This window comes from Protomyctophum bolini, assembly GCF_963924005.1.
Source record: "Protomyctophum bolini genome assembly, chromosome: 5".
Classification (NCBI taxonomy): Eukaryota; Metazoa; Chordata; class Actinopteri; order Myctophiformes; family Myctophidae; genus Protomyctophum; species Protomyctophum bolini.
The window spans coordinates 19,233,407-19,253,406 of record NC_137866.1 but is presented as its reverse complement, the minus strand read 5'-3'; the positions used below and the strand labels follow the sequence as shown (position 1 = coordinate 19,253,406).

The 20,000-nt window shown below is 44.3% G+C and overlaps 1 protein-coding gene across 1 annotated transcript in view; it reads left to right on the top strand.

The window, feature by feature from the left end:
- Positions 1 to 20,000, top strand: part of LOC308316234 (laminin subunit alpha-5-like) — an 89,239-nt gene that overhangs the window by 11,923 nt on the left and 57,316 nt on the right. The window contains 1 exon segment of the mRNA XM_080764730.1: positions 16,761 to 16,878. Coding sequence (XP_080620856.1) covers positions 16,761 to 16,878 — 118 coding nt within the window.

The window sequence follows — 20,000 nt, the reverse complement described above, 5'->3', positions numbered from 1 at the left end:
GGCCCCTTCTCCCTCCATCGTTCTACGTATGCTGCCTGCAGCCATCCATCTTTGTCTGTCACCATCTATTCATCATCATGTTTGTCTCACTCTCTCAGAAGTGAAGCCTCACACAGATACACGCACGCACACGCTAGAGCACACACTTAACATTGTTGGTCATTCATTATGTTTACTGAGCAGGAAAATAAGGAGAGAGGTCGAGAGAAAGAGAGAGAGACTAAATTGACCTTAATAGGAGAGCTTCGGCCGTGACGAGAGAGAGAGAGAGGGAGAGAGAGGACATGAAAGAGATACATTAAATGGATAGAAGGAGCTGAGAGTGAAAGGGAGGAAGTGAGTAAGGGAGGATAGGAAGAGAGAGGGAGTAGTTGTAGTCAGAAATAGTCTGCTTCTGTTTAAAGACAGTAACTTATTTGCTGGATGTTATTTCAGCTCATATAAGGCTGTATTCATGGTGACACACATGTACTGTAGATAGAGCAGGGTGATGTTTTCTTTCAAAACAACGTGAGGTCAATTCCTCTTCTTATAGCAGGGGACAGGATGATGCAAAATGATAAAGTGAACCAGAAACAGAATGGGAGTATAGGATTCAGTATAGCTTTCACTTCTCAAATTGGTTTATTTTTAAAATGGTGCCCACAAACAAGCAGACAGACTATAATACAGTAGCGTAATTTAACACGCGCACATACACACATGTATGTGCTCGCTCGCACGCACACATTTGACATTTCAATCACAGATAGAGGCTGAATGGTTTCCTTTTCAGTTTTTTTCCCAGCTGGAGTCCGTCTTTCCTTTCCTCTCTCTTTTAGTCTCCTTGTCCACCCATGACCTCATGTCTGTCTGTCTGTCTGTCTGTCTGTCTGTCTGTCTGTCTGTCTGTCTGTCTGTCTGTCTGTCTGTCTGTCTGTCTGTGTCTGTTTAACCTTCTGCAATCCCCTTGTTTGCTAAGCTGTCTGCCAGTCTGTCTGCTCTGTATACATGTATGCAGTCAGTGTGCCCTTGATGCATGGAGCAGGTGTGTGTGTGTGTGTGTGTGTGTGTGTGTGTGTGTGTGTGTGTGTGTGAGGGGAGATAAGCCACGATATCCATTATCTTCTAAGGGTGTGTGTGAGAGCTCATGCTATAGGGTTCAACAGGAAACAAAATAGATGTGCAGGTAAGACTCACACATCCAACACCTGATTAAGTGTTTCACCACAACACCATGACCAGAATCTGAAAGGTCAAAGCAGAGCCAAATGTACTTTGGTCTAAGAATGACAATGACGTAAGAGAGAAATAGGCTAGGAGGACAGATGGAAGGGTCAGTTTATTAAGACTGTGAGTAAAATGTACTCGCACTGAAAATAGCTGATCTACAAACTTGCATGCAGTGCATGATTGCAGTCAGTGCAAGTCGCTGAGTTTGTAGATCGACTATTTCCATTCTTACATTTATGTACTGGGTGGGGAGTGGGGGATGTAAACCAGGTTCCAATCAACCTGCCACTCTGTACTCAATAGCTGCTTTGATCATGACCGACATACGTGTGCGTGTGTGTGTGTGTGTGTGTGTGTGTGGGTGGGTGTGTGTGGTTCTGCTCCCTGGTCATGCATGTCTGTTCCACTCTGACAGTCTTTTAAAGTTCAAAGGTCATTGCTAGGGTCTGTAGTTTTGACTTCCTGCTGCTTTGAACTCTCATACCTCTCTCCACCCATGCACACACACACACACACACACACACACACACACACACACACACACACACACACACACACACACACACACACACACACATGCATGCACACACACAAACGCATGCATGCAAGCACATGCTCACCCTGCCCTTGCCTCTCTCTCTCCCACCTTTCCTTATATCCTTCCATCTTCCATCATCTACCTTCCCTCTCTCCCTCTGTTACCCCTTTTCTTCTCCCTCTCCATTCCAGTGTTTAGTCTGGTTTTAGGCAGTCAACTAAATATCTAAAGAGTTTAGGCGACTACTCAATCTTCAGTTGATTTTGTTTATTTAGACTTAGTTTTAGTCATCGTAGCTTATTTTTTATTTAGTTTTCATCAATGAAAAAAGGTAGTCGACAAACATTTTTCATCATAGTTTTAGTCAACACTACTCCATTCCATTCCATCCTTTCTCTCTCTCTCTCTCTCTCTCTCTCTCTCTCTCTCTCTCTCTCTCTCTCTCTCTCTCTCTCTGTCTCTCTATGTCTCTCTCTCTATCTGTTATCATGGTCTATGGAGTTTCTTCCACTCCTCCACAAATAAAGCTACTGGAGAGAGAGGGGGATTGGGAGGGAAGGAAATAATTGGACAGAGAAAAGCATGGTGTGTGGGTGCGTGCGTGCGTGCGTGCAAGTGAGTGAGTGAGAGAGAGACAGAGAGAGGGCGGGGGCGTGGGTAGAGTTCACTTTTTGACAGAGTGAGAGAGACAGATGAACCGAAAGATGGAAACGGGTGAATAGATAATGAGAGATGGAGGGATGGACAGACTCGTAGAGGGAGGAGTGACAGGAGAGATGGAAGGATGGACAGACTCGTAGAGGGAGGAGTGACAGCGTACAGCCGTCATGCCACAACGCTGACTAAGAAGTCAAGAAATAAATGAAACACAAAAACATACAATGAAAGAGAGAGAGAGAGAGAGAGAGAGAGAGAGGCTTTTACAAGTCATGACTAAGACGTGAGGGCGATTAGATCATAGAAATTAAAAAGAGAGATGAAAGAGATTGAGTCGAGAGAGACTTTTAGAAGTCGTGACTAAGATGGGAGGGCGATTAGGTCATAGAAGAGAGAGAGAGAATAAAAGAATACATTAGACAGCATCTCTGGTCCACAGAGAAAGTAAATGAACAGATGAGTGAAAGAAAGAGTCTAATTGTATTGACAAGACAATGAAGACATGGTCTGTGTGACAGGAGGTAGAGGAAGATGAAGGACACTTATAGTTATTATCTGGGACTGGCAACCCCTTCAGAGTGTGGTTTAGCTATGAGTCTCTCTCTCTCTCTCTCTCGCTATATACACACATACACATACGCACGCCGACCACTAGCACACAGTGTTAATTCCTCTATTCGTCGAGTCTCAAGCGCAATACATACTCCTTCCGACTTCCGAAGTTTTATTCAGAAAAGGGAGGTGATATAACTACAAAATGACGTCATTCCGAGCTTCGGAAAGGCGGTCCCAGACCAGAACCTTTCCTCGGAACCCGTTTACCTCCCAGAAGCCATTCGGAAACCGGAAGGTTTTCCGAAGTGTAGTAATCTTCCTCTGGGGAGGTCCCTGGAACAACATATTTTCATATGGGGGTCGGCGGCCGATTACATATCATTTTTGGGGTCCATGAAATATTGAGCACCACTGATACAGAAACATGACGTATTTCAGAAAACTGTCAGAATTTTGAAGACATTTTCTAAATATCGATGCCTAAATGGGTTAAATGAATACGGAGCATTTGAGTGTGTCGTCACACAGGCTTCCCATCCATTGTCTCTGTCCCTCACAGAGTCCTCCTCCTCCCCTGTGATTCAGTCCTCAATGGGCCCCTTCATCAGCCCATTGTGGTCTCTGAGTGTCGCAGCCTTTCACAGCACTGCGCTGAACAAACACGGAGGAAACAGTTGACTGAGAACGGATGCCAAGTGTCTCCCGCGTCCTTTTGAAGTAGCTCGAGGGAAAAGGGGATTCAAACCGGGAGTTAATTAGCAGAGAGCTTAATTTGTTTGGTGTGGTTCTTTTGGAGCTGTTTTTATCTTTTTTTTTAATATGATTTGTCTATCTTTATAGATAGACATATTTGAAGCTACAATCCATTAAATGTCCTCTCCTGACAGAAATGTAATTCATTGCAAGTAACACCCAGGATTATTCCTTGTGGGAAATCATAGGCTACGTCGTCTACCACTCATCAAGAGGCCAATTTGCCAGGGTTGATATTAAGCGTATATGAGCTTCAGGCAAGGGCTACTTGTCAACCTACGTTTCTAACTGGAAGAGTATAGGAAACCAGACGACAATTCCAATCAGCTGGTTGGTCCGTCCACCTCTTTGCTCCCAAACAAAAGACCTTCAACCACTGGCTGCATTGTGCCTCAGATCTGCTGTGCACCTCTGTGGTGTGTGGAGAGGTGACCCCCATGGCGTCAACCTTAGAGCCAATTTGTAGGCCAAAATGTAGAACGTGGTCAAGAGAGCTGGAGAGTGTGTGTGTGTGTGTGTGTGTGTGTGTGTGTGTGTTGTTGTACTTTAAGGAGTGAATGTATGACAATGGAATGTCCTTACTGGTAATACAAACATGTGGGTGGCAGTCTGACCTGGTTGTTAAGGTTCATTCGTTCACACCGGACACAATAAAAAGTAATTGTGGCGTTTGAATCGTGGGAAATTCACCTGTTTCTTGCCCGTGATGAAATGGTCACTGGTACGTATCATAGCTTGACCAGGACATTATTAAACCCTATAGCTGCTTTCTCTGTAAGGCCATCTGGATGCCAGCATTAGCTAAATACCTAAACGTGTGTGTTTTCGTGTGTGTGTATGCATGGTTATTATCACATATTAGTGAAAGTTGTATCTGTCCTTTTGCTGCGTAACACTCCAAATACTGTACGTGCAGTACATGACATGCTGCTAGACAAAACACAGACAGAACCCTTTGCCTCTACTGTGTTTGCGTGCGTGCGTGCATGCAAGCGAGAGAGAGACAAAAAAGGAGGGGAGTCCTCTCTTTCCAGCCATTCACCATTGAATGTTCATGGTATTTTACCATCAGCTCTGCCAAGCTGGGCTAATAATAGGATGAGGCTAATGTCTATGAAACATGAATGAGCTCCTTGAGGTCAGATGGAGGGAAAAAGACAGACAGTTGGAACTCACGGATGTATGTGTGACTTACTTTGGTCTGTTGTTAATCTGTCGTTGGTCCCATTCTGTGGTCTTAGCTTCAACTGGATTTAAAACCATTTGGATTTCATGTGGAGGTCATGTTCAGGTGGGCTTCCTGAACTCACAGGTGTCGATACTGTGATGGAAATCAAATCACTTGCAACAAATCTTTGAAAACAAAGATTTGAGATGAATGGAGGAGCAGTTCATCTTATTTTAAACCGGAATGTCATCTGAAGTTCTGAACTGTATTCTAAAATGTTTTCACCCCAGGACATGCATGATAATGTCTATCTCTTGAAACCAATAGAGCTGTATTATCGCCATTGCTTTTTAAAGTCATGAGGGTCTATTTTCGTAATGTTTGTGCCGGTCATTAATAACTTTTTGCTATTATTTTCAATTAAGTTTGGTGCAGACACGTATGCACACACACACACACACACACACACACACGCACACACGCACACACACGCGCATCAAAAATGTGCAAAATAAAGAGCAAAGGTAATGCAACAAGGGAAAAGTAGAAGAAAAGAGCACAAAGAGCGAGGTTTGTCTGTGTTAATGTTACTGTAAATATTGGCTTTAGTCGGGTCAACTCTAGCGGCATGTTTGAGTTTCTGCTTTCCTTTCTTTTCCTTGAATGGGGCGAGAGAATGTAAGGGGCAGGGGGTGGAGAGAGAGAGAGGGTCTGCATGGGAGGGAGAGGGAAGGAGACGGAGTCAAACTGTTCCCGGTTCGATGCACGGCTCCTCCTGACATCATGTCAAAGTGTCCTTGAGCAAGACACTCCCTAAATGCTCCCCGTGAATGAGTTGATGACCTCTGGCGTCTCCGTGTGAATGGTTAAATGTAATGTAAACATTGTGTAAGTCACCATATAAATATGGATCTTTATGAAAGCACTTCTAAAGGGAGAACATATTTGTTCAACATTATTTATCGAGCACCTTTTCAACGGCAAAGGGTCAACCAAAGTGCTATACAAGGTCAGATTAAAAACAAGCAAAAACGGAAAGCAAGACATTTTTATTTTACAGGCAACTGTGCACAAAATGATATAATAAAATATGGCGATACTGGTGGTACACGATAGTTTTTTTAGTTTTGAGTAAAAGCTGCTAAAAGGTGAGCAAAGTGTTCCAGACTCTGGCGTCCACCGCTGCAAAGGCTCAGTCACCTCTGGACCTGTAGCTAGTTCCAAACACAAGCACCTTGGCCAACCGGTCTCTTCTTTAACCTCTGTTAAAGAAATGAAACTAGGTAGCAAGAGAAGGAATGTATGTATGTACTCCATAGACAAATAAAGGAGTGTATAGGGAAGAGAGAGAGGGAGAAGGGATAGGAGGGTAACGCAACAGAGTTAAACTCATAAAATGGTTGCTGGGAGGGAAACACACACACACACACACACACACACACACACACACACACACACACACACACACACACACACACACACACACAAGGGAGAGTATAGGGGGTATGTATGTGGCACATAAATTCCACATTTTCAGTGGTTGGGAAATAAAATAGAGTGGACATAAAATGATGATAATATGACTATAGGTATATTTATTCATTCATTCATTCATGCATTCATTCATTCATTCATTCATTCATTCATTGACACGTTAATTGTATCTATCATGAAAAAAGTCAGTCAGTCAGTCACTCCATGCACGACGAGGTCCACTTCACACAGATCTTGTCACCTTTGAACCTCAACCCCTGTTGCTCATGGCAACGTGACACTATTTATGGTGTACTAAATGCGTGCTCAGCCGTGACCGCCCGGTGATGTTGTAACGTTTCCCTTTCATACAGTGCTCTGCTACAGTAACTACGGTAAATTGTAATTTGCTACAGTAGCTTCTGTATATCCGCGGCCCGTTGGCAGCTTTTCACATTTGCTATTTTTGGCACGCGGCACCGTCGCACGATGATGTATGGAGCTTAACGGTGTTGTAAATTAGTGGTCAGAGATATAGCTGTAGGAGCTATAGGAGGATTAGCACGCCTTCATGGGCTACAGAACTCGTACACTGGGAGACTGACAGAGAGAGAGAGAGAGAGAGAGAGAAGGGGCTGCGGAAATGGGTGATTTAGGAAGACAAAGTGGTAATAAGACTTCAGATTGCTTTGATAGAGAATTATTATTTCTCACTATATTTAAAGTATAAAAGCAGACGGAATTAGGAGGACAGGTGTGAGGCTGGTAGGCCACACAGACACACAGACATGCACGTGCGTGTGCGTGTGTTGATCATCTCATTAAGATTCTTGAGAAGTGAAGATCATCTTTACTCCTACGGTCCCCTCACTCCCTCTTCTCTCCTATCTCCTCACCTCCTTTTCACCCTCCTTCCTTTCCTCCCATCAGTCATTCAGTAATGAGGACCACCACTTAATTTAATCCCTCTGCTGTTCTCTATCACCCCCCCCTTGAAAAACCTGAAAGGAGGACTGGGTCAGCAGCCGAGGAGTAAAAAGTCAAGGACTCTGGAGGATGGAAAGACATCCTCATTTCCTCCCTCTCCTCTCCTCCCTTCGTTATCTGTCTGTTTCCTGTTGGTGGTTAGACTCCTCTCCTCCTCTGATAGTAGTATTCAGTCTGTGTTATCAGTCGGTGTCTCAGCTGGCAGGAAAGCAGCCTGCAGGATTGGAAAAAAATAAAGAACACTTTCTCAGTCTTTTTCCCTGGAGAAAGTTCTTAGAAAGTCAGAATTCTACGGGGTTTACGGGATACGAATACAAAGGTGCAGTAGTTTTTAAGGTGGGATGATGCCGTTGTAATGAAGGTATATAGGGGCTTAGTGTAGTCAAAGAGGACATGTCGAAACAACAGCGAATTGTTGAAATGAGAGAGAGTTGTTCTAGTCTAATTTCGATGTGGATTGTTGCTAGAGGATGGAGAGAAACAGAGCGGACATGGTGAATAATTGGGTGTGAGAAATGGGAGTAATAGAGACAGCAAGAATAGGAGATGGGTACACAGTAATATCAACAATGTTAATTTATCCATCTGATAAATTCCATCTGATAATAGTATATGAACAGTACTGGAGAGATGGCAGAGAGAGGACGACAAACAGAGAGAGAGAGAAAGCGAAAGAGCGAAAGAGAGAAGTGACGTTAATAGTTGAGGGCGTGAAGTGGTTAATTCCTCTTGGAATGTTTAAATCCCTTGTTTGCTCCGTCCTCAATCCCACCAGCCCTCACTCCTGCACCAGGAATCTGCTCCCAGCGTGCACGTGCACACGCTGGTGTGTGCACAGTACAAATAATAGGCCTACACAGATATTCTCTGCGCACGCATGTGCATACACACTGACACAGCCTTAAGTCATGTAAGTCGTTTGGTATATTTTTGCCAGCTGCTTTTCGCATCGGGTCGCATTTCCCAGCGAGCACGGTCAGGACCTGGACCAATTAGTGACGTCTCGATTGTGGCCAGATCAAGTCAAACCAAGACATAGTCACATCTGACTATGTCGTGCACGCGACCTCGAGGTCGCTTCTCGCCCTCACGGCATCTTACTGGTATAATATAATGTAAATTATATTATATTATATTATCATTAAAATAGTAGTGTTTTGCCAATTTTTTGGAGGCTCTCTTGGAGGCCCACAGGTGTCATAAATCATATCAGACCGACGGCTGACATTTCAACACCTCATCCAGAAGCCTTCTATTACCATGGACCATGTTCTATAGGTCTAGTCCGCTTCCGTTTTGTCTAGTTTTAGCAGTGCAGTCTTGTTTGGTGTTGTCATAACCATCCCACTTTCTTTCCATCACACATCACTCCTTGTCTTTCACCAACACTACCCTCATTCTTTCTCCCCCTTCTCTCTCTCTCTCTCTCTCTCTCTCTCTCTCTCTCTGTCCCTTCTTGTCTTTCTCCTTATCCAACCCCCCTCCCTCCTTTCCCCTTGCTGTCTGTCTCTGTGTGATAACAGCACCTTGAGACAGGGCCTCTCGCCCAGTCTTTCCATGAGGACATTGTTCCACTATCTCCTCTCGTCCTCCTCCCCTCTGCCCTATCTCCTTCAGCCCTCCATTACCCCTCTCCTTAATATCTCCTACTGTTTCTCCCGCTTCCATCCTATCTACGCCTCCGGCCCCTACGTCTTCTCGTCTCCTTGTCTGCTCCTTATCTCCTCTGCTCTTCTTCGCCTCCTTTTTCTAATCTCTTCTTCTCTCCTCTCCTATTACATGTCCATACACACCAAACACGTTTTTTGTGTATTCATTATTTTCTGCGTCACTCCTGGTGTGTTCTAACCTACACAGAAACACAGAGTCTAATATTAAGAGTGTAGTAGCGGTCCCTTATTGTGTCCATACTAGTTCACTGTGTAAATCTTCATGGACTCGGAGTTAAACGAACATCTGTGCAGCCTAGTACTATTGGGGCGGCTGTGGCTCAGGAGGTAGAGTAGGTCGTCCAATGATCCGTGGGTCAGCGGTTCGAATCCCGGCTCCTGTCGAAGTGTCCTTGGGCAAGACACTGAACCCTACATTGCCTCCAATGAGTTGGTTGGTGTGAGCTCGCCACCATCGGTGTGTGAATGTGGGAAGTCGACTGTGCGGCGCTTCACCTCCCAACGTATGAATGAATGAACCATTGTAAAGCGCTTTGAGCACTTGGAAAAGCGCTATAAAAATGCAATTCATTAAACATGCAATTAATTATTACTGACAGACAGAAGGTGTACCGTGTACTGTAAATGTCTTGCTTCAGAAATAGTGAGAGCAGAGAGCGTGTCATGGCAGGTAGCAGGGCTGTGTGTGTGTGTGTGTGTGTGTGTGTGTGTGTGTGTGTGTGTGTGTGTGTGTGTGCGTGCGTGTGCGCATTTGAGTAGGTATCTATACCTCTGGGCAGAGCAGTGACATCTGGAGACAGTATATGAGGACATATTATATAGGTAGTAGTTGTGTACATACAGACTGTTATTAGCCACAGCAAGCAGCTGCTGTATAAAATCATCTAGTCGCGGAGGTGATGCCGTGATGCTTCTTGACTTTTATTTGACAGTTATGCTTGATTTATACGGTATACAGTGTCGCACTCCGGACATAGCCCATTTACGACACGTCGCGCCGTGGCGTGTCGTGAGCTTTGGCGACTGGCAACAGACATCGCACGACGACTTCGAAAATCTGATTCCATGGTCATGATTCTGTCGGGAGGGTGAAATAGATGTGAAAATGAACGAGTAGTAGTTAGTGTTGAATAACTGTAGATGAGTGGAATAGTGTAATATGTAGAGAAGCCTTCATTTGCTAAGACTGATATGACATCCCTGTAAGCCTACAGCATTACTACAGGAAATATTATAGTCTAGGAAGAAGAGGCATGCGTGCGTGCGTGCGTGCGTGCGTGCGTGCGTGCTTGCGTGCGTGCGTGTGTCATCATACAAAGCCTTATAGAGCAACTTGAATCCGTCTGAATCCTGGACTCCATGCTGGAACGGTGCCAGTGGAGAGGCAGGTGTGGGACTGGATTCATACTGGTGTATATAACCTCTCATCTCCCCCCCTTTAAGTCCCCTTACTGTGTTTTGTTTTGACCCTTTGGTTGAAGGTTAAATGTGCTCTTTAAATAAACGTTGAGTTGAGATATACTGTCTGGAACCACTGGAGAGAGAGAGAGAGAGAGAGAGAGAGAGAGAGAGAGAGAGAGAGAGAGAGAGAGAGAGAGAGAGAGAGATTGAGTTATAGCAGGCAGGAGAGAGAGAGACAACACAGGAGGAGAAAGCAAGGAGGAGATGGCATCATATAACCAGCTCTGCCAACTGCCTTGGAATGCCAGGAATGACCCTGACACACACACACACACACACACACACACACACACACACACACACACACACACACACACACACACACACACACACACACACACACACACAGCTGCTACTTCCCTATATTCCCGGGATCTTTTTTTTTTTATATGTATGCATTGATGAACAAATGAAAACGACAAACGGCAAGTGTTTTCTATATGGACGGAGACAGCTGTGCCCCCTCCCTCCCTCACCCTCCCTCCCTCACCCTCCCTCCTCTCTCTCTTTTTCTCCATCAATCCTCCTTTCCTTCCCTCCATCAATCTCTCCTTCACAACTCCTTTTCCATGATCCCTTTATCCATTTTTCTCCGTTCATTTCCCTCCCCCCCCCGTACTGTGCCCTCTCCTTGCATTCCATAAAACACACGCACGCACGCACGCACGCACGCACACACACACACACACACACACACACACACACACACACACACACACACACACACACACACACACACACACACACACACACACACACAGAGTTGCAGTATGCAGTGATTGGCAGTGGTGCTGTTCTCAGGTCTGTGTTTTCTCTGCTGTGGTTGTTGACAGAGATCAGCTGACTTCTCTCTCTCTCTCTCTCTCTCTCTCTATCTTTCTCTCTCTCTATCTCTCTCTCTCTATCTCTCTCTCTCTATCTCTCTCCATCTGTCGATTCAATTCAAGTCAAAGGAGCTTTATTGGCACGAGAATACTTTTACATTGCCAAAGCAGGTGTCAAATACAACGATAAGACCTGAGAAATGTATTTCTCGTAGCCTGAGAAATGTAACTCTTTAATGACTTCCAGAAATCAGTTGTTTCCACCCTGACAGCGTCACGACCCTGTGACCTACAGAGGTCAAATAGGGACACCTTTCTTTCTTTCTTTCTTTCTTTCTTTCTTTCTTTCATTTTCCTCAGGTACGTTGTACCCTCATTAACACTGCTCTCCATCTCAGTGCTTTCTTAACCTATAGGCCCCAGTGGGCCTATAGTGGGCCTATAGTGGGCCTCGGACCACAGGTTGAGAACCACTGCCATGGATTAACCCATTCAGGCCTGACGTCGACATAAAAAAAAAGGTTCTCTCTCTCTCTCGATCTCTCTATCGTCTGTCCCTCTGCTGTTTGTCTAATTTCTTATCTCCATGGTTACCTGAGGGACCAGGAATGCGGTGTCACCAAGGAATGTGAACAATTATTAACTGGCCAGGAGCCAACTTGCACAACTCTCACACACACGCACACACATACACGCGCACGTGCACACACTCACAGCCCAGATGCTTCTTTTTCAAGGCCACTAAAACCACCTTTCCTCTGCTTTCGCTATAGTCATGAGTCATAACACTGAAGAAGCTCCCCACGCTGTACTGTACAGTACGTGACACACTGTGTGACACAGGTTTAACAATGTTGTCCTGCATGGTTAGCTGATGAGGTAATGCTCTCTTCTGTCTGTTAAGTGCACTCTCCAAAGTCTGTACGACTGTCTGTCTGTATGAGGCTGTTTGGACAAAGTGCACTCGAGAATTAAGGGATGATCTAATTTGGCACTAATTATGTGGTACACCATAGCAGAACGCACGCACGCACGCACGCACGCACGCACGCACGCACGCACGCACGCACGCACGCACGCACGCACGCACGCACACACACACACACACACACACACACACACACACACACACACACACACACACACACACACACACACACACACACACACACATGCACTCACACGCTAAGGCTGTCCCCAAACATTCAAGGTTCGAACGTTCGCTCGTTAGGGTTGGCACTCAAATCTTAATTAATGGGTTTGAACCATTCGTTTTTTTTATTATATTATATATTATTTATTTTTTTCCTTTTTTATTAACTAGAAAATATATCTTGGCGAGAATGTGATATTTCTAGTGCATTCCTGTCAGAAGTTATGTCTATCTCCTTGTTGTGCTGTCCCTCTCCAAAATCCCCTGTGCACATTCATTTGGTGATGGGCCTGCAGCCAATCAGCAACACACACACACACACACACACACACACACACACACACACACACACACACCAGCACGATCGCACAATTTGAGAAAAAGGTTAGTTCTCTCTCTCTCTCTCTCTCTCTCTCTCTCGCTGCGCTGTGTTGCGCTGCTCTCGACAGAACCGAAAGTGCTATATACTTCTCCAGTACAGCAGTGCAGAACCGAGAGAGTGACACATTATTTTGTTTGTAAACTGACGCGCTGTGCGCTCTGATCGAGACGGTTATTTGTTTAATTAATTAGAAACAAATGGTCCGAATGTTCACTCGGAAATTCCTGCTAAAGTTCGAGTCCTAAAATAAGGGCTAGGGTACAGCCTTATCACACGCACATGGCTGAGCTAAGTTAAAGTTGTGAGACGTGCTGTATAGCTGCGAAAATAGTTTGTAACTTCATATAATTATAGTCTTTGAGTTCTCTGTTCGCCAAGGAAACTTTAGAACATCTCTGTCTACCAAGATCTGCTTCACATGTCTGTCTGTCTGCCTCTCTCACTGTCTCTGTCTGTCTTTATGTCTCTCTACCCCTTGTCTGACCTGCTACCTGTTGTCATAGTAACATCAGTTTGATTGATGGCTCAGCGGTCCATTCAGCTATAGGTTGACCTATAGGAGGCCCCCAGTAATCCACAAATCATGGGGAGGTATAGCTGAGGTGCGTGCGTGCGTGCATGCATGAATGTGTGAGTGTGTGTCAGCGAATTATTTTGTCTACATGTGTGTGCGTGCGCGTGTGCCAGCCGGCTATAGCCAGTAGACTGGCTCCCACTGAGACATAGAGACAGAGAGAGAGAGAGAGTGTATTTGAGTAAGAGACCATCACAAAGGTTAATTAAGAGTAAGACACTTCACTATTTGATGGACATCTGCCTTCACATTCATTGTGCTAGAGACAGAATTACAATATACTGTAAACACAAAAATGCAAAACATTACAAAAGAACACATAAGACAACGCAACATCAGAGTGTTATATTCTAAGCCTAAGGCAAGCAAGCAAGCACAAAAGATGGATCATTCCTATACAGTCGATTTAAAGGTGTATTTAGTTATAGTTATTAGGTTGAGATTATTCTATGGTTATTGATTGTTTATAGTAGTCATGGACATGTACGGGGAATCGTATACGGTAATTAGAATATCGTGCGTTTTCAAACCGAGTAAAAGTTGAGAATGACTGTTTAAATTCAATATATAATGTAAGCTATGTTAGTCAAGTCTCAAGTTTAAATGTAAAGCTTTGCATGAATGGAATGCTAATCCTATGGCCCAGAGGAACATGTAGAGACTTCACACATTCTTCCCTGTCACTCACTGCATATGTGACTGGCATGCACGCACGCACGCACACACACCTTACCTTTGCCCTCAGCTTGGAAAAAATTATGTTTGGTTGTTATTTCAGGTTATTGGAGCATTTTAAAGACAAGAATGAAGGATGACCGTACATGCTTGCATGCACACATGCACATGATATGCACACGCACGCAAGCATGCACACACACACACACACACACACACACACACACACACACACACACACACACACACACACACCTCTTTGTTCTCACGTTTCATTGCAAATACTTTTTTTGTGAGTGCAATGCTACTTAGTGTGCATGTGGTATGAATGTGTGCGTATGTGCATGCATGTGTGCATGTCATCACCTCTGACATAGTCGCCTGTCAAAAAGAGGAAGTCCAGAGAACACACACTATTCAAGTGACTGATGATCAAAGGCTGTGTGTGTGTGTGTGTGTGTGTGTGTGTGTGTGTGTGTGTGTGTGTGTGTGTGTGTGTGTGTGTGTGTGTGTGTGTGTGTGTGTGTGTGTGTGTGTGTGTGTGTGTGTGTGTGTGCGTGTGCGTGCACGTGTGTGTGCGTATACCCGTGTGTCTTTTGTGCTGATCCCGAGGCAGAGAAACAGGACTTTAACCTGTGGTTCAAGTCCTAGGGGGTCTGTAGGTCTTTTTGGGGGCGTTTGCTATACTTTATCATCAATCTGATTAAAGTTTTTAACCATCTGACAGCCCTAGTTTCTTTCAATGCCTTTGCCTATAATGACATGCTCAACATAGTGTTGCCAGGGTTAATGTGCTTAAGTTCACAGAGAAATAGTCCATGTTTACAATTTCTCTCTCCAATAATGAGATGAATTAGAGAATTAGTTCAGATTCATTATTTCATGTCATAACATCTGGTCCCTCATGTGATGTAATACACTGGACTGTCATTGGACACACGCAAGAGGCCGGCAATGAGAGAACGTATTATGATTGATTGTGATGTGCCCATGGGGGTAATTGTACGGCATTCGTTTTCATCTGACAGACATAATATAAGTGCAGAACTCCCTTCATCTCTCGCTTTTCCATCTGTCCACCTCCATCTTGCTTCCTGCCCTCAACCTATTGGCCGTTTCCACAGTGGTCATTTTGACTGGGTTGACGGTATAATGGGGTTAAATGCGGTCGCGTTTCATTTTTGTTGAATTGCAGTTAATTGTACAGCAGCTGTCAGTGCCGGCTCACAGTAATGCCTACAAATTAAACACACTCATAATTAACAATATTACCTTCAGCTCTGTGTTTAACTGTCAAAATATGAAGTGTTCATTCCCCCTTTAAGCCATTTTGGGCGGGAACCCCTTTTGGTGTTTATAGCATTATGTTATACTTTAGCTATTGAAAAATAGCATATCTACAAGCTCATAGCTATGAGTGCCGCGCTATGAGCTTGTAGGTCTGCTGAAAAATCGTGAAAATCTTTGCTTCTGGGGGGTCCCTGGAACAACATATTTTCAGATGGTGGTCGGCGGCCAATTACAGATATTTTTTGGGGTCCTTGACACGAAATATTGAGCACCACTGATACAGAAACATGAGGTTTTTCAGAAAAAAATGACATTTAAAAAATAAATTTATTTTATTTCAACGTCAGGCCTAAATGGGTTAAGCCTCTCCTCATCCTCTCCCCAGTCCTCCCCACGTCCCTCCTGTCCTCTCCTCTCATGTCTCCTTTTCGTCCCTCTGGATCTCCCCCTCTTTCTCTCTCCCTCTCCCATTTCATTCCCTCTCTCCACCCACGAGACCAGCTGTCATCAGTCCTTTACCAACTTTTTAGAGCCTGTCGGGAAAATGAACACATGAGAACGGGAGATGACAGGCCGGCGCAAGGAACCGTAGCTTAAACAAATGACTTGGAAGCCCAGTGCTGTAACCAGAGACTGACAGGCAGACACAGGGACGACATCTGGAATGCATTATGAGAACCTCTTATGAGTGACAAGTTGTATCATTAACTCCTAACATGACACATAACAAGAACTCACTGCGTTACAGTACGACCACAGTGGTGTGTAGTCGTGACTTAATGCTCCCTGGTGTGTCATAGTGTTCCAGGTCAAGTGATAATGTCACGGCGGATGTTATTCATGATAATGTCACGGCGGGTGTTATTCATTGCGATAGGACACGGCGCTGTCGCGTCTGTTCTGTTTCTTCACTATTATATCCTCTCCTCCCCTCTCGGCGCCTCGCCAGCGGCATTTCAACAAGTTCTCTTCATCTAGAATATCTAGGATATTAATCACTGTCTTAAGCACTCTATACTTAAGAGTGAAAATAGCGGAACCGTTCAACAACACATCGTGAACTTGCTATTTTGGAAAAATGTTTCAAAAATAAAAATGCTGCATTCCAGTTTATGAGAGTCCGGGAAAAAGGCAATTATCTTGATTGCTGCTCTCAGGCACGGCATGGGAAGTGGGCATTTGCATTTCTTTCACCGTAGTAAAAGCTGCATTCATGGTAGGAGAGGGGCACTATTTGCAGACTGGTAAAAGGGCAGGCCCTTTGATGTCTATGTGTGCACGGCCACGTACCCGTGCTGTAGTACTGTATATATGTTCTTCAGAAACTAAATGTATGTATTGTCAGCAGTAGCTAACAGGAATATTTCTCTGTGTGTGTTTCTCCCCAGCTGTTCCACGTTGCCTATGTGTTGATCAAGTTCGCCAACTCTCCTCGACCTGACCTCTGGGTTCTAGAAAGATCTGTCGACTTTGGACAGACGTACAAGCCATGGCAGTTCTTCGCCTGTGAGTAGCACACACACACACACACACACACACACACACTGCCCATAATTCCGATATCCCATTATTCCGACTACGTGGCTTTGCATGCGGCTAAGGTTAGGGTTAGGGATAGAGTTAGTAATGTGGCGAGTCGGACCAACGCGCCGTCGGATTAATGACATGGCACCTTCAGGGTTCTGTAAGGGCTCAGTCCAGGAGCAATGACATGGCACCTTCAGGGTTCTGTAAGGGCTCAGGTCAGTTTAAATCAAAGGGGTCTCGACAACCACTCGTTAGTTACATCACACACACCTTTGCTTATTGGCTACGGCAGCTGTCAATCCCGGTGGGCTGGAGGGGAATTCCAAGCATGCCTGGTTAGCGACAGGTTCCAGCTCGATAACGCCAGGGAGGCTTGGAGGTGGAAAAAGAGAGGGGGGAATGGGTCTCTGCTTGTGTATAGGCAATTATGTAGGTCTGCGTGTGTGTGAGTGTGCATGTGCGTGTGCATGTGCGTGCCTGCGTGCATGTTCACCTCCACAAACCAAACCGAACACAGTTAGTGGTTGAAGAAGTGCTATAGATATTTTACTCAAGTAAAAGTGGCAATGCCACAATGTAAAAATACTGTCCCATCTCACAAGTGTTCCAAATGTATAAAAATCTTTTTAGAATGGCAGATGTGCAAGCTCACAACGCATAGCGATGTGGCCTGCTGTGAGCTTGTAGTTTGGCGAAAGTAAAAGTACAACAACCTTTTACTTAAGTACAAACTTGAGTACCGGTACTTATTTTCCACCACTCCACATAGTTGGGGGAAATGAAGTCTCTTGGTGTGTCTTAGCCACTTGGTGCAGGTTTAGACAAACAAAATACCAACATACACAGTTTGATTGGGCAGCAAATGAATTTTGAAGATTTGTTTACTAGACTGCAACATGAACTGCGACATGTACTGACATCAGTGTATGTAGAATGATGCCGACAATTATACCTTCCCATCCAGAGACTTGCATAGTTGGGTGAAATATGGGAAGTTGTCCATGACTGGTAAATCCTAGTCTTAAAATGCACAGGCTGAATGATTAGTAAATAATTGGAGGTAAGTTGAGCTGGCATACATGTACATTCCTTGCGAACAATGGAGAGGAGAGGGTTCACTCATCTTCTGGGTTCTCTCACACAGCCTTCTATGGAAACAGAGTGTGCTGTTACGCATATAGGACCAAATACCAAGGATGCAAAAGATCTGCATACAGAATCTTTAAAAGGGTCCAGTTTAGGGCTGGGCGATATGACGTCTAATCAATCCCACAATGCTACCTCCATTCTGATCAATGAATGATGAAAATAGCTGATCTACAAGCTTGCAATGCGTAGCTTTCGTGATGTGCTGTGAGCATGTCGATTTGTTGTTATCTGATCATTATTATTTAAGATCAAGTCGGTTATTGTTAAATGTCAGTTTCGCTATCATTTTGGTTAATTGCATAGCCCGAGTCAAATTTTTCAGACAGTTCTGAATCTGATACAAGTAGTAGCAGGCAAGTGCACATTGGTGTGTGTGAGTGCGTGCGCGCTTGTGCACGCACTCACACACACACACACACACACACACACACACACACACACACACACCACAACTCCCTCGTACTTACGACAAAAGAGTTGTGACATTATAAAGTAGCTCTCTTTTATGTTATCTGGTGTTCAAGGCCTTTTATTTCTTCTCCGTGTCAAAGGACACCTCAATGAAACTGCAACTATTCAAGGAATGTGTGTTATATTCTTCTTCATGAATGTTGAAGGTCATCAACGCTTGAAGAGTTTCTACTGTATCACATTTGATAAAAGTTGCTTGTATCCAAATATTAAATAACAGGGAAATTAAACGGACAAATTATCGAAACTTGAAAGTCCTTTAGTTAACACAATTATTTATTTTACAGATATAACCTCTCTAAGTAGACATTCCATTTTTATAATAAACATACATTAAATAGTATATAAAAAAATGTTGAGCCCTAATAAGGCATAAAATTCTAAAATTGCATTTTGCCATAGCGATACACAGGTGTGTGACTGAGTTGGAGATATATTCTTTTGAGTGGTGCAACCACTCCTATAGACAGCTATGTGTGTCCCAGTGGCTGTGTCCCTGGCTGGCTGCCTGGGTCTGTCCGAGCCTGAAAGTAGCGTTTGGTTGGCCCAGTGCCCTGGGCGCGTTCCTCTGAGTCTGTAACTTCCGGGGACCCCCTGTAGACCCCCACACAGAGTTGCACGACTCACTTAACCCATTCTGGGCGGGAACCCCTTTTGGTGTTAGCAGATCTGCAAGCTCATAGCGCGCCACTCAGTGGCACACTATGAGCTTGTAGATCTGCTATTTTTGAAAAATCGTGAAAATATTTATTTCAGAAAACTGGAGGATTTAGAAGAATCTTTTTTAAATTTCGAGGTCAGGCCTATATGGATTAACAATCTAACACGGGTGTAATTGTTTTGTTTTTAATGTTGATGCCAGGGGGTGAACTAGACTTTTACGACTGCACAACTTGTGTGGTGCTTGTGTAACACACACAAGCACAGATAGTTCTGGGTTTGACGAAAAAAAACACAGAAAGGCATATTGATAGCAGAAAACCATTTTTGGATGGATGATAGTTTGACTGATGATTAGCAGATGTGTTGCGAACATCACCGTTTAGCATCCTCTTCCAGGAAGAAGGGGAGGCTCTCTGAGCAGATAGCAGAGACACGGATCAGCAAGGGAAATGAAGTGGTTGCCAGAGCTCTCTCTGTACGCAAGGATTGAGGTCTGAAGCTCAAATGATACTTAATCCATTTAGGCCTGACCTCAAAATAAAAAAAAATCTTCTAAATCCTCCAGTTTTCTGAAATGTTTTCACGATTTTTCAAAAATAGCAGACATACTAGCTCGTAGCGTGAGCTTGTAGATATGCTATTTTTCAATAGCACAATTATAACATAATGTTTAAAACACCAAAAGGGGTTCCCACCCAAAATGGGTTATGATGATGCTCAGCCAATCACAGCTCAGAACGGCACACCTTCCAGCTAATCACAACGTGCAATATGTGAGCACGGTTCCGTCCTCAATTGTAGTTCTCCAGTATAGTTTT